The sequence below is a fragment of the Cercospora beticola genome, chromosome 1 (assembly GCF_033473495.1).
Source record: "Cercospora beticola chromosome 1, complete sequence".
Taxonomy (NCBI): domain Eukaryota; kingdom Fungi; phylum Ascomycota; class Dothideomycetes; order Mycosphaerellales; family Mycosphaerellaceae; genus Cercospora; species Cercospora beticola.
Genome location: NC_088935.1, coordinates 2,207,865 through 2,218,812, shown reverse-complemented (window position 1 = coordinate 2,218,812; position 10,948 = coordinate 2,207,865). Strand labels below are relative to the sequence as shown.

The 10,948-nt window shown below is 55.8% G+C and overlaps 3 protein-coding genes across 3 annotated transcripts; all 3 read right to left on the bottom strand.

Annotated features, from left to right (window-relative positions):
* Positions 1–1,948: 1,948 nt before the first annotated feature.
* RHO25_000852 (uncharacterized protein) lies at positions 1,949–2,698 on the bottom strand (the record flags this gene model as incomplete). Its single annotated transcript, XM_023593460.2, has 1 exon — positions 1,949–2,698. One exon carries the CDS (start codon positions 2,696–2,698, stop codon positions 1,949–1,951), a length of 750 nt encoding a protein of 249 aa, XP_023460154.1.
* A 1,179-nt stretch (positions 2,699–3,877) lies between these two features.
* Positions 3,878–7,318, bottom strand: RHO25_000851 (uncharacterized protein; the record flags this gene model as incomplete). Its single annotated transcript, XM_023593459.2, has 2 exons — positions 3,878–6,441; positions 6,496–7,318. The coding sequence occupies 2 exons, from the start codon at positions 7,316–7,318 to the stop codon at positions 3,878–3,880; spliced, it is 3,387 nt and encodes a 1,128-aa protein (XP_023460157.1).
* Positions 7,319–8,787: 1,469 nt separating this feature from the next.
* Positions 8,788–10,522, bottom strand: RHO25_000850 (uncharacterized protein; the record flags this gene model as incomplete). Its single annotated transcript, XM_023593457.1, has 2 exons — positions 8,788–9,574; positions 9,630–10,522. The coding sequence occupies 2 exons, from the start codon at positions 10,520–10,522 to the stop codon at positions 8,788–8,790; spliced, it is 1,680 nt and encodes a 559-aa protein (XP_023460156.1).
* Between the last annotated feature and the right edge of the window lie 426 nt (positions 10,523–10,948).

Genomic DNA, 10,948 nt, shown 5'->3' with positions numbered 1-10,948 from the left:
GCATCGTGCAGGCGGATATCAGCCCTGTAGCGCAAAATAGGGGCACTTGGGTCGGACGAGAGCACGGCGATGATGGAGGCATGATTTCACGAGTGCCCATCTGGTGCATCGTGGTGGGGCAGCATCGTTGATGAAGATGCCCTCGAGCTGCAGAGCTCAATCTCTGCGCCGATGCTTTCCTCTGCCGCTGCCGCCGCCGCCGCTGCTCCTGCGACAGCTGCAGACTCCCGAGCCGTGGAACCGACACGATGGCCGTCTTGACTCTGCGGCCTCTGGGCGTCAAAGTTCGTATCGGAAGCGCCTTCTTCTGCCCGGCCTGGAGATGTCCTCGGCTGGGAGCGATTCGGCGCCTGGCAACATCATACCAATCATTCACTCATCGATGCAGAAGAAAGCACGGCTTCTGATTGCGGTAACACCCTGTACCTTGCAGCTGACTGGCCAAGCAGGCTGTTGTACGACTGTCGAGTTGACACATGGCCACACGTTTGACGGAGCTTCCAGTGCGCCGGCCTGGACGAGGAGCACGCTGCATGCGGCGCAAGTCGTCACAATCTGATGCACGCCATCGGGAGCTTGCGTGGTGCATATGCTTCTGGTCGACGTGCTGCTGTCGCTGCCAGCTCACCGCCCGATGGCGCGCGATTCTCAATCCAGATGCCAAAAGCAAGCAACCACGGCATCCGAACGGGAAGTCATGGTGTTGAGTGTCCTGCTTGACCCGCCGACAGAATTATGCTTGAGTGAACGTTGAACAAGATGGTATAGGCCGGGGACATGTTCGCCGCTGCCAGTTTAGACGGAGCAAAGCTGCTGATACCCGAGCTTCCTCGCGCCTTCCAGAAGGTGTCTAGAGGACGGAAGGCACAGCAAGCAGCATGCGTTGCAACACGGCAAGCACGCAACATGCCGGGCGTGACTGACACTAACTGCCTTCCATGCCTCTGCAGTGCAGCGCGTGTGGCCCCCGCCACTTACCATTGGACTCTCAGCCTCCACTAACCACCACCACACTGCATCTCCAGTAGGCAGCCACCGCGGTGCGAGCGCATTTGCCAATCTTCAGCGACGTCTGGTCGTCTGCGGCGCAATCAATTCTCATGGCCGTTCAGAACAACACTTGCCCAAAGTGATGCTCGGCGATTGATCAACGCTTGAAGCATGGATCATGCACATCACCGCCAATGCTGGAATATTCTCCGAAAATGGCATCGTTGCAGAAGTCGCACGTGGCCTCGAACTATATTCCGAAGAGCAAGCGCTTTGGGCTTGTTGTACGATCTGCACTAGATATGCGTTCACGTTCGCCATCAACCTTGGGATCACTTCGGCACACCTGGACCCTGGAGACGTTCCCATGTACAGTAGCATCGCCTGTCGGCGCCAGCGGAGGTGACTTCCGACCCATGGCGAACTTCATAAGGGTGGTCAAAGAGGTGAAGACGCATGTCGGACCATGGAAGCATTCGACGGAGGAGCCTAGGCCTTTCATGGCTGTGACAACATCGAAGCCCGAGTGCCGTAGGGCTAGGTGCACTCGTTCAAACGAATTCTACATTCTAGCATCGTATCTGTGGCGTGTAGCATTGCGCTTGTCGAGTCTTACAAAATCGTCCGAAGAAGAGCCAGGAACGATGCCACAGCCTGAGCGACCTCTGGTTCGATTGTTGGGAATGTAAGTGGATGATCCTATTTTCCTTTGCCCCACGAGCTTTCAACGCATTGAAATCTTCTCTGTACTGTTTTCTACCCGCGCTTGGGACAGACTTTTCGTGGTGGAACTGTGCAATGCGTCGCATGTCTGTGTTGGATTTCGTAAAAAGCACAATGAGGACTCGTCCGAGACTTTGAAGTAGACTCCCTCCAGATCTATTCTTCTATCACTAGCAAAATTACCGGACCGATTCCCATTCATGCACTCGTCAACACGCCTTCCCTCGCAATCGTCTCACACGACCAAAGCATCTCTAATCTCAATCCTGACCTGCCCCTCATAACCCACAAACCTCACGCTCCTCATATCCCTCACAATCCAATCCGCCCCCGCCTCCTTCAACCTCCCAACATCATGCGTCGTAGCCAAAGCAACAACCTTATACCCCGCCGCCTTTCCACTCCTCACCCCCGCCGGCGCATCCTCCAAAACCAAAACCTCCTCCCCCTCCACCACCTCTCCCTTCCCCAACAACCCCGCCCCTTTCCTATAACACTCCGGATCCGGTTTCCCCCTCCCAACCTCCTCCGCCGTAACCATAAACCTCGGCTTCGCCAACCCCATAACATCCAACCACCCTTGCACAAGCGGCCTCGTCCCACTCGTAACAATCGCCCAAGGCGCCCCCACGGCCTCCAACTCATCCAGCAGCCTCCTCGACCCCGGAATTTCTTTCGCTCCATTCTCAGGATCATTCCCAAAAATCTTCGGAATTAATCCTTCCACATGACAAACATATTCCCAATTCGCTCGTTCGGGAGCCAAAATCGCGAGAACATCAATACTCCGTCTTCCATGTGAAGTTTTGAGAATTTCGTCCCCAGGCACGCCAATTTCCCGGCCAAGTTGTTGCCAGTGTTTTTCAATTGCTGCTGTGGAGTCGATGATTGTGCCGTCCATGTCGAAGAGGAGAGCGGAGAAGGAATGTGTGGAAGGAGGCGAGGAGAAGTTGTGCTCCTCGGGCTCTTGTGCAATGGATCCCATCTTGTTGAATGTTCTTGATTTGAAGGTATCGGGCTGTTCTTGCAAATTGAAACCAGTAATGCGGTCAAGCTGCCACGTGGATTTCTGTTGCACGTGCGATGGGCAAGGACGTGTGAGTAGAAGTGCGGGAGAGAAGGAAGATACTTGAGCCTGTTTTATCAAGAATTTGGGCAGCGTCTGGACTTGCGCGTCGTCGACGCCCACCGCCCTTGTTTTGAACCAAAACTTTTTGTCGGCGTTGAGTCGTCGGCTGCGGAAAGCGGAGCTGCCGCTTAAGGCAACTGCCGCTCGCTTCACAGACACTTGCTGCCACCAAATGCCAGACATCAGCAGGGCAAACCAAACATCAAAGTAGTTGTACAAGCAATCGACATTTTCTCTTCGGTATCGTTTTATTTACACAGCCAATCCAATATCTTACGCCTTCGCCAAATGCTAGTAACGCTCTTCCGCTAAACTGCTCGAAGAATGATCTTGGCGACACCACAGAGGACTTGAGTCGAGATGCGCCTACGAACCATCCATCGTAGGTCTGCCTTCCAGCTTACTGCTATGCACCTTGGCAGAGCAGCTTCCGTACCATGTGCACCGCCGTGCACCCCATAAGCATCTCGCATCATCTCATCTGCGCGCGCCGGCAGCTCGTAGATCGTACGAGACCTATGCCCTTCGTCGAAAATCCAACGCTCGTGCGATACCTCGTCGAAAACCTCGTCAAAGTCTGTCCGAATCGTGCCTCTGCGTCAATCCTTGACGCATAGTCACTCGTTATGTCCCGAACAGGGGTCTTGTCGAAAGGAAAGAATTTTTGAAAAAAGTCCACCAGTCCGAACGCCGTGTCAAGCCTCTTTTGCTCGCATCTATGCCCTGGTGACTTGGTAATGTAATGGAAATCAACAAACGCTTTTGTGTTCTTTTGAGAATAAAGTAGTATGCACGATGTGGCCGGAATCGTGCGCCAGACGCCATTTCGTGGATTGGTTAGCTGCTGCCGAGAACATCAACAGGCGGAGCAGCGACGGGTTACTGTACGTCATGTATTCGTCTCTTGGGGGTCGCGAACGTCCAGGCCTCCCTCCCACGGCTGCGCGTATGCGCAAAACAAGGCCAGGGCGGATCGTGAAGTCCACATTTTGGATTCGTATTGCGAATGCATTTCGAGCACGCGTGACCATTGCCTCATGACTCAAGTCGGGTTCGAAGGTCTTCGTCAACGATGTCGTTGAGTTTCTTCCGGTTCTTGAGGTTCAAGGCACCGTTGCGCCACGCCTGGCGTAGTTGCTTGAATCCCTGACCCTGAGTGCTGGCGGGTTCGATCTTGACAAGTTCCACGTAATCTCGCACAATGTGATCACGGATAGGCGTGCTGCTGGCGAGGGCCTTGGCGTAGAATTGGAGCAAGTTCTGCATGCCAGTGTTGTTGTTTCTGTTCTGCGCATCGTCGGTAGCATAGTACTTGAACTCGCCGTACATGCGGTGGTTGTAGTTTCGAATCAGGAAGTGTGACCAGAATTGATAGAGCACATCGAGATCGTACGGGCAATTGCCAGTTGAAGCTTCATCTCGCTGCTTGAGTGCTTTGAGGCGGAGGTGCACATATGGCTCTAGCGTCGTGCCCGCAGGAAGTGCTTCATGGGGTCGTTCGCTGTTCTTGATCCAGAGCAATGGGAGCTCATTGTTGACACCCTTCTCAGGCGATCGACCTTGGCTTGGGCTGGCGTGACGAGAGATGTCTGGAGTGGAGTGATCACCATTGGTGGCTGGCTCTCCATTCGTCGCCGGCTTCGCAGCGTCATCTCCTGCCTTTTCAAGTTCGCCAAAGATGCTTCTGGTGTCAATGGATCCGTTCGAAAAGGTGCGGGCGGCAGCATGCTGTGGCTTTTGCAAACCTAGCTTGAGAATGACAGTCAGAGTACTCGCCTGCTCGTCAGGAAAGACATCGCCCTCGCCATCCTTCGCATCGATGGGGCTGCTCAGGTTGGCCATCCCTTGACTTGAGCCATTCTCGCGTACGGGTGACTTGGTGGCACGGCCACGATCTTCATCTCCGCGCGTCGCGTCGCCGTAGCCGAAGTCATGCGCGGGCGCAAAAGGCGCAAAGCCTGGCACAGCACCGTTCATGGCGTAGCCGGCATCATATGACCGCCGCTGAGAACCCGGCAGGCCAGCGGACGCTGGACCTCGGAAGGCATCCACGGGCGGAGGAAATGCAACAGCAGGAGGCTCTGGGCGCATCAGAGTCTTTGGACCCTCTGTCTGCGCTGCGGGCTCGCGCTGGTCCATTGGCATAACGAATTGCTCCCATCCATCCTGCCTCCGCAGACGATCCTTTCCATCGTCGCCAGTCTTGATCTCGATGGTTTCCGATCTGAGACAAACAGCCTTGAGAAGATTGGGGTCTGCCGATAGCTGCTTGATTCGGTTGAAGTTCGAAATCACGTCCAGGAAGACGAAGCCTTGCGAGTCCATGTTCTTGCGCAGGTACATGTCTTTAAGCAAGTTGTCAATTGAGAAATAATACTCAAGCTGAGTGCTGACCATTTCGAAAAGGTATTGCTGCTCAGCGACTTGTGCGTAGGGGATCGCGCTCATAGGCATGCCAGAGTAATCGTACATTCCAGGATAGTAGGTCTGTACTGGAGGGATTCCAACCGCCGGACCGTAGCCGAAGCGACCACCATAAACCTGATCAATGGGGATGGACTGTGAGCGAGGGTTGCCACGCCAGCTTCCACGGCCAGGCTGGGCGAACCCGAAGTTCCCGCGTGGTGATTGGAAGGCAGAAGGAGAGTGAGGAGCACCATAAGGACCGGTGAACTCGGCGTGGCCGTTGGTGAACGGCTGACTGGATTGATGGCCATTGGCGAACTCACGCGAGCCACCACGGCCTCGACCGCCACGCTTGCTGCCACGTGGGGCACCTGTCCATTCTTTGCCATTGTAGCTTTCGAAGTTGCGGTCCTTCTTGCTATCCGAGGGGACTCTTCGTACAGGGGCCTCGCGATTTGCATCCGCGCCCTCACGCACATCCTTGACGCCGGCATCTTTCGATGATCGTGGGATAGGTTCCGGTGCCTTGACATCCTCAGAGGCGGCGAGCTTCGCCGGTGAGCTCGTGCGTTGAGATTGAGTAACACCCTTCGCAGAAACGTCCTCCAAGGCAGGATTCGCTGACGTCTTTGCCAGACTCTGACCTCGAACCTGGCTCCCTGCTCGGGAGCCGCTTGCTGTAGCTTTGCGACTTGGTTTCGCTGGTGGCGGCATTGCTTCACGATCGATGTCGGAGCGTCCACGAGAGGTGGCTCCAGCGTTGTCGGCATCGCTTGGTGACGACTCTTTCTTGGTGGCAGCACGATCGCCGCCCTTGGCTCCGTTAGGACCGCCACGAGCACCTCCACGCCCACGTGTGGAGGTGCCACCACGGCCACCTCGATCGCCACCCGAGCCGCGAGGCGGTCGGTTCATCTCTTCTGTCGCCCAAACGATTGTAGGTGTGACAGGAATCTGGGTCCACTTCGTCTTTTCGCGTGGCTTGGCATTTGATTCGCCTTCAGCGCCTTCGCTTGTCTTCTCCTTCTCAGCAATGTCTTTGCGCTCCTTGTCTTCCACTCGCTCTGCCTTGTCGGGCGTAGGCCACGAGGTCTCGTCCTTGACGGATGGAGGGACAGCATGGAGGTTTGGTAGGCTTTGATGCTCGCGTTGCGCCTTTGCGGGCGGGGGCGTCGCGTCGTTGCGACCGCATTCTGTAGAGAGCTTTGAGCCCTGACGAGCTTGAGATTTTTCTTCAAAACGCTTACCTTGAGGAACACTGGGCTTCTTGGTGTCGCTGCTATTTTCGGCGTCCCGTGGGAGGCCGGTGATCGAGTTCGCCTTCTTCCTCGAATCTGCTCGAGGTCGCTGGTTCTCCTTCATCGCTGGTACGGGGACGGCAGGTGGAGCTGGCTTCGGTGCTTGAGGCACTGCGACAGGGACCGGCTTGGGTGCCTCGACTCGTTTAATGGCCCACGGGTTGACCGATGGCGGTGCTGCCTCGGTATACACCACAGGCTTTGGTTCAGGCTTAGGCGCCTCTGACTCTTTGGACGCCTTGTCACCCTTCTTGCCCTTTCGGGCGGGACGATCACTGCCCTTGCCATCCTTGTCGTGGTCTTGACGCTCCTTGCGTGCAGCAATCCACGAGGGTTCTGAGTTCTGTGCAGAATTGTCCGACTTGGTGTCCCATGTCGTCTCTGACGAGCCGTTGGTCTGTGGTGCCGAGGAGGAGTCCTCACTGGCGGTGGCAGTATTTGGAGTAGCCACGAGATCTGGCGATGGCGCTCCGGAAGTACCATTGGCCAACCTGGCGTCAGTCTTGGTGCCCTCTACCGCATCGTCTTTTGTTGGTGCAGGCTTGGACTGTTCCTGCGCAGTTTTGCGGACATCTGATTTCTCGCCCGCGGTCGACTCCACATCATCAGCCCAATTGCTATTCGGACCCAGCTCTGAAAATGTGCCTGTGGCTGGCGTTGCCGTGCCAGATGTGACCTTGCTCGATGGAGCTTGTGACGTCGCCGTCGAGGTCTTGCCCCTTGCCGCCTGGGCGTATGAGAAGCCACTCGGGCTCGATGTTGAGGCAGCCATTGCGAGTGATGCAATGCTGCTCCGTGAGATAGCTTGGGTAGCTCTGCCTGACTTGCGGCCGGCACAGCGCCTTCAAACAGATGTGCCCAGTTGGGCTAATTCCAAAGATTGACCAGCAGCCGCTGCTGCGCCTGGAAGACCTCTCGCTCAACGAGAAAGAGCCTGCCGCTTCCGCCGCACGCGATCACACCCAACGTACGAGGTCGGGATTCGGGATGGAGTCTGGCTGCTTCTTACTGCAAATGTGTTGCGAAGGTCTGCAATGTGTCGATGAACGGGAATGGATGCGAGAAGCACGTTGTCCAGCGGGTGGAATGAAATGTGCTGCGTTGCTCGTGTCGCCGTGAAGGGGTCGTCGGATCGGAGATGGCAGGGAAGGGTGCTAGCAAGCGGAGCAAGCAATTGACAAGCACGTGTCTAGTCGAACATTGATGGTCAGCAGCTGCGGCAGGCTCGCGGCGACGATGAAGCAACGATGGTGCGACCGCGAGTAACGGGGCAGGTGCGATGGAGGGAAATCGACCTGACCTACCCGGACGATTAAGCTTTGCTCTGCACAGAACCTGGCACTGGGCGAAAAAAGATGGTGTGACGTCTGGGCCCAGAGGTCGGCGACGATGGCGATTTGGTGGAAGATGGCGTAACCTCGTCGTCCGTCGAGCGGTGCTGCTGCCAGCGATGGGCGCGGAGTGGTGGGCAGAGGCGAGCAGCGGGCGTGCGGTGGTGCAGGTGGTGGTGATGCGGATATCGCTTGAGAAAGAAATTGTGCCACGGCCGGCGGAGCGCAAGTGGCCCGGGCGTGCACGTGCGACACGTTTCTGGCGTCGAGTCTTCCGCGGGCGGGTCAGCGACGGACAGCGTAGGCGCGGCGGGTGCTGGAGCAGCGGCGGCGAGAGGGGGAGGGGGTTGCGGCAATATCAGAAAAAGACCTGCGTGTGTGCGAGAGGTGAGTGCAGGTGGAGTTGGTACCGTGAAAACACCACAGCAAGCAAGCAAGCAAGCAAGCATCGTCGGCACGGCCGGGAATACATGACGCTACAGAGCTCACCCTCGACACGACTCGACTCCCCTCCTCCGCTCCCCTCCCCTCCCCCACTAGAGCAGCCTCTACACGCTGCACGCGATCAGCACCGCGAGTGTCAGTGCGCCTGGTCGCTTGTCTCCTGCACCGCTGCTCTCAGCTGCGGCATTCCATGTCGAATGAAGTGAGGAGACTTGCTCCACTCTCGCGTGCATTGCATGCATCGGCGAGCACAGCAGCAGTTCACTCCTCTTCCTCTCCTCCTCTTCTCTCCTTCCGAGCCGCCGTTAAGCGCCATTCCGCTGCTCGCGTCTAGTACGCAACTCCATCTCTCCGGCCTCGCGCCATGATTTACTTCACCGTTCAGCTCACTGGACATGGAAGGCGTTGAAACGGTGCCAAGTGGAACGACAAGACAATAACCTAGACTACGATCTACTGCTCACTTCTAAGCCCTACTTGCAGCATCACCGCCGTAAAGCTGCGTCGCCTCCTCATCCTGGCGGAACAACTCCAGCAAGACCTCTCGCTCGCGTTCCAGGCCACGAGCAAGCGCTTCTGCAATATCCGCCATCCTCACTTTCTCCTCCCTGATGCCCTTGAGCGCTTCCTCCAGATCCTTCTGCACTTCATCCGCCGTTCCATTGTCGATTTCGAGCTTCCCAAGCTGCGTGGCGCGTCTCTCGCACTCCTCGGCACGCTTTCGCCATCTGTCACGCGACTCCCGATTCTGCTTAAATTTCTCCACGTTGGCTTGTGCAATTCCGCCGTATTCCATCTCGATATCCGACACGTACGCGTGCATTGCGCTGTTGGTGAGCGCCCCATTTGGCACAAATGTGCTTCTGGCGTGCGGATCAATGGGCCACATCAAGTTCGAGGGCCCGAACCCCCGATGCAGCATCAGTGAAAGCAAGGAATCGAAGCGGCGCGAGGAGCCTTCCCAGAACCACAGCAACTTCCGCAAATTCTTGTAATGTTCGGTAAGATCTCCATTGTTATTGTCGAATCCACATATCTGTGCTCTGGCAAAGGCCACCTTGGCAGAGCACCCAGGCCGCAAGTAGCGCACGACGACAATTGTCTCATCGGGCAGAGCTGTCAAGCAATCAGGTATCCAGTGTCGATCCCGTGCCCAATAAGACTGCTCGAGCGATGAGCCTGACGCCTTCAGTCTGGTATCCGTTTGCTCCCGCAGTGTGCTTATGCACGCTTTATGGGCCTGGATCGTGAAACTAACATCATGTGAGTCTCCACCGTGCTTTCCTAAGAGACTAGGGATCGACTTACGCGCCATACAAGTATGAGTCTTCATACTCAGGTTTCTCATTTCCATGCACAAATTCGTCGTAGAACTCGAAGACACACGAATTGAAGAAATGCTGATCCTGTAGAAACATTTGCTCAAGTCGCTGCAATGGTGCACCAGTAGCTATCGGGTGATCCATCTTAGCATGGTGAATGTTGTTGAATCTCGCAACATCGTAACCTTTCCCGAAGTGCTTCGTTGGCAGGTTACTCCGCCACGAGACGACACCCGAAGCTGCTGGCAATTCCGCCGTCCAAGGATACAATTTTCCCAAAGAAGTCTCAGAAGCTTGAAGCACAATCTGCATTGCGCGGAGGACTCTCCACATGGGAATGTTCATGTAATGCATAACACGGTCTGGATCTTGTTTAAGGAGCGCAAGCTGTGTGTTCCTGTAGATGTCAACGTCCGGCCTTCGCAGTTGGATTGCTTCATCCCTGGACAAAGTGTTGAGACCACTCTTGGCTGCGGCAGTGAGAAGCGTCTCTCGCAGCCGCTCCGGCCAAGTCATAAAATAGCTGACGAGACCATCAGTGGCTTGGTATCCTTCGTAAACCCTCGTCTCTCCATCCTTGATTTCGCAGAACCAGACTTGAGCATTTTCGAAAAGTTCTCGTCCTGCTCCTATGCTGTACAAGCAGACTACAATCCACTCAGAAGAAAGATGCGAGTCGTCGCACCATCCGGGCAACAACAACGACTGCGTGACGCTGGACTCTCGATATACCTGTATAAAGTGTTCCCTGAAGTCCGTGATATCGAGAACGACGCATTCAGACCCAGCTTCTTGGGCTTGCAGAGTCTGAACAGTGTCGAATGTTCCTCCTTGACCTGGCTTGCCAAACTTGGTACATCCGGTAATGTTGCCAGCCATCCAGTGCTTGCTGTTGTGTGCCGCCTCCTGTCCGCAGAGAACACAGAAAGACTTGCCACATGCTCCATTGCGACAAAATACTGAATTACATCCCTCGGACAACATGTACTTGCTCCGGCAGCCAGGACAATATTGGAAGTCCTTTCCGGCCTCCAGGCCAGCGAAAGCATCCTCGCCAGCAGTGGGTTCAGAGCTGGCGGGAACACATTCGTGTGGTCTTTGAATGTATATCGGAAGTCCACTGCACTTCGGGCATATATCCCAGAGCAAGTCTGGCACTTCGCTTGTGGTGAGCTCGAAAGAGAGGCCTTGCTGCCGACGAAGGCACCGCATCTAGCGACTCGACTGTTCGTATCAATCATCTTTTCGATCCTTGCAATATCCGCGTCCGAAGTGATCGCCGAACCATCAGCAGAGACGGGATGT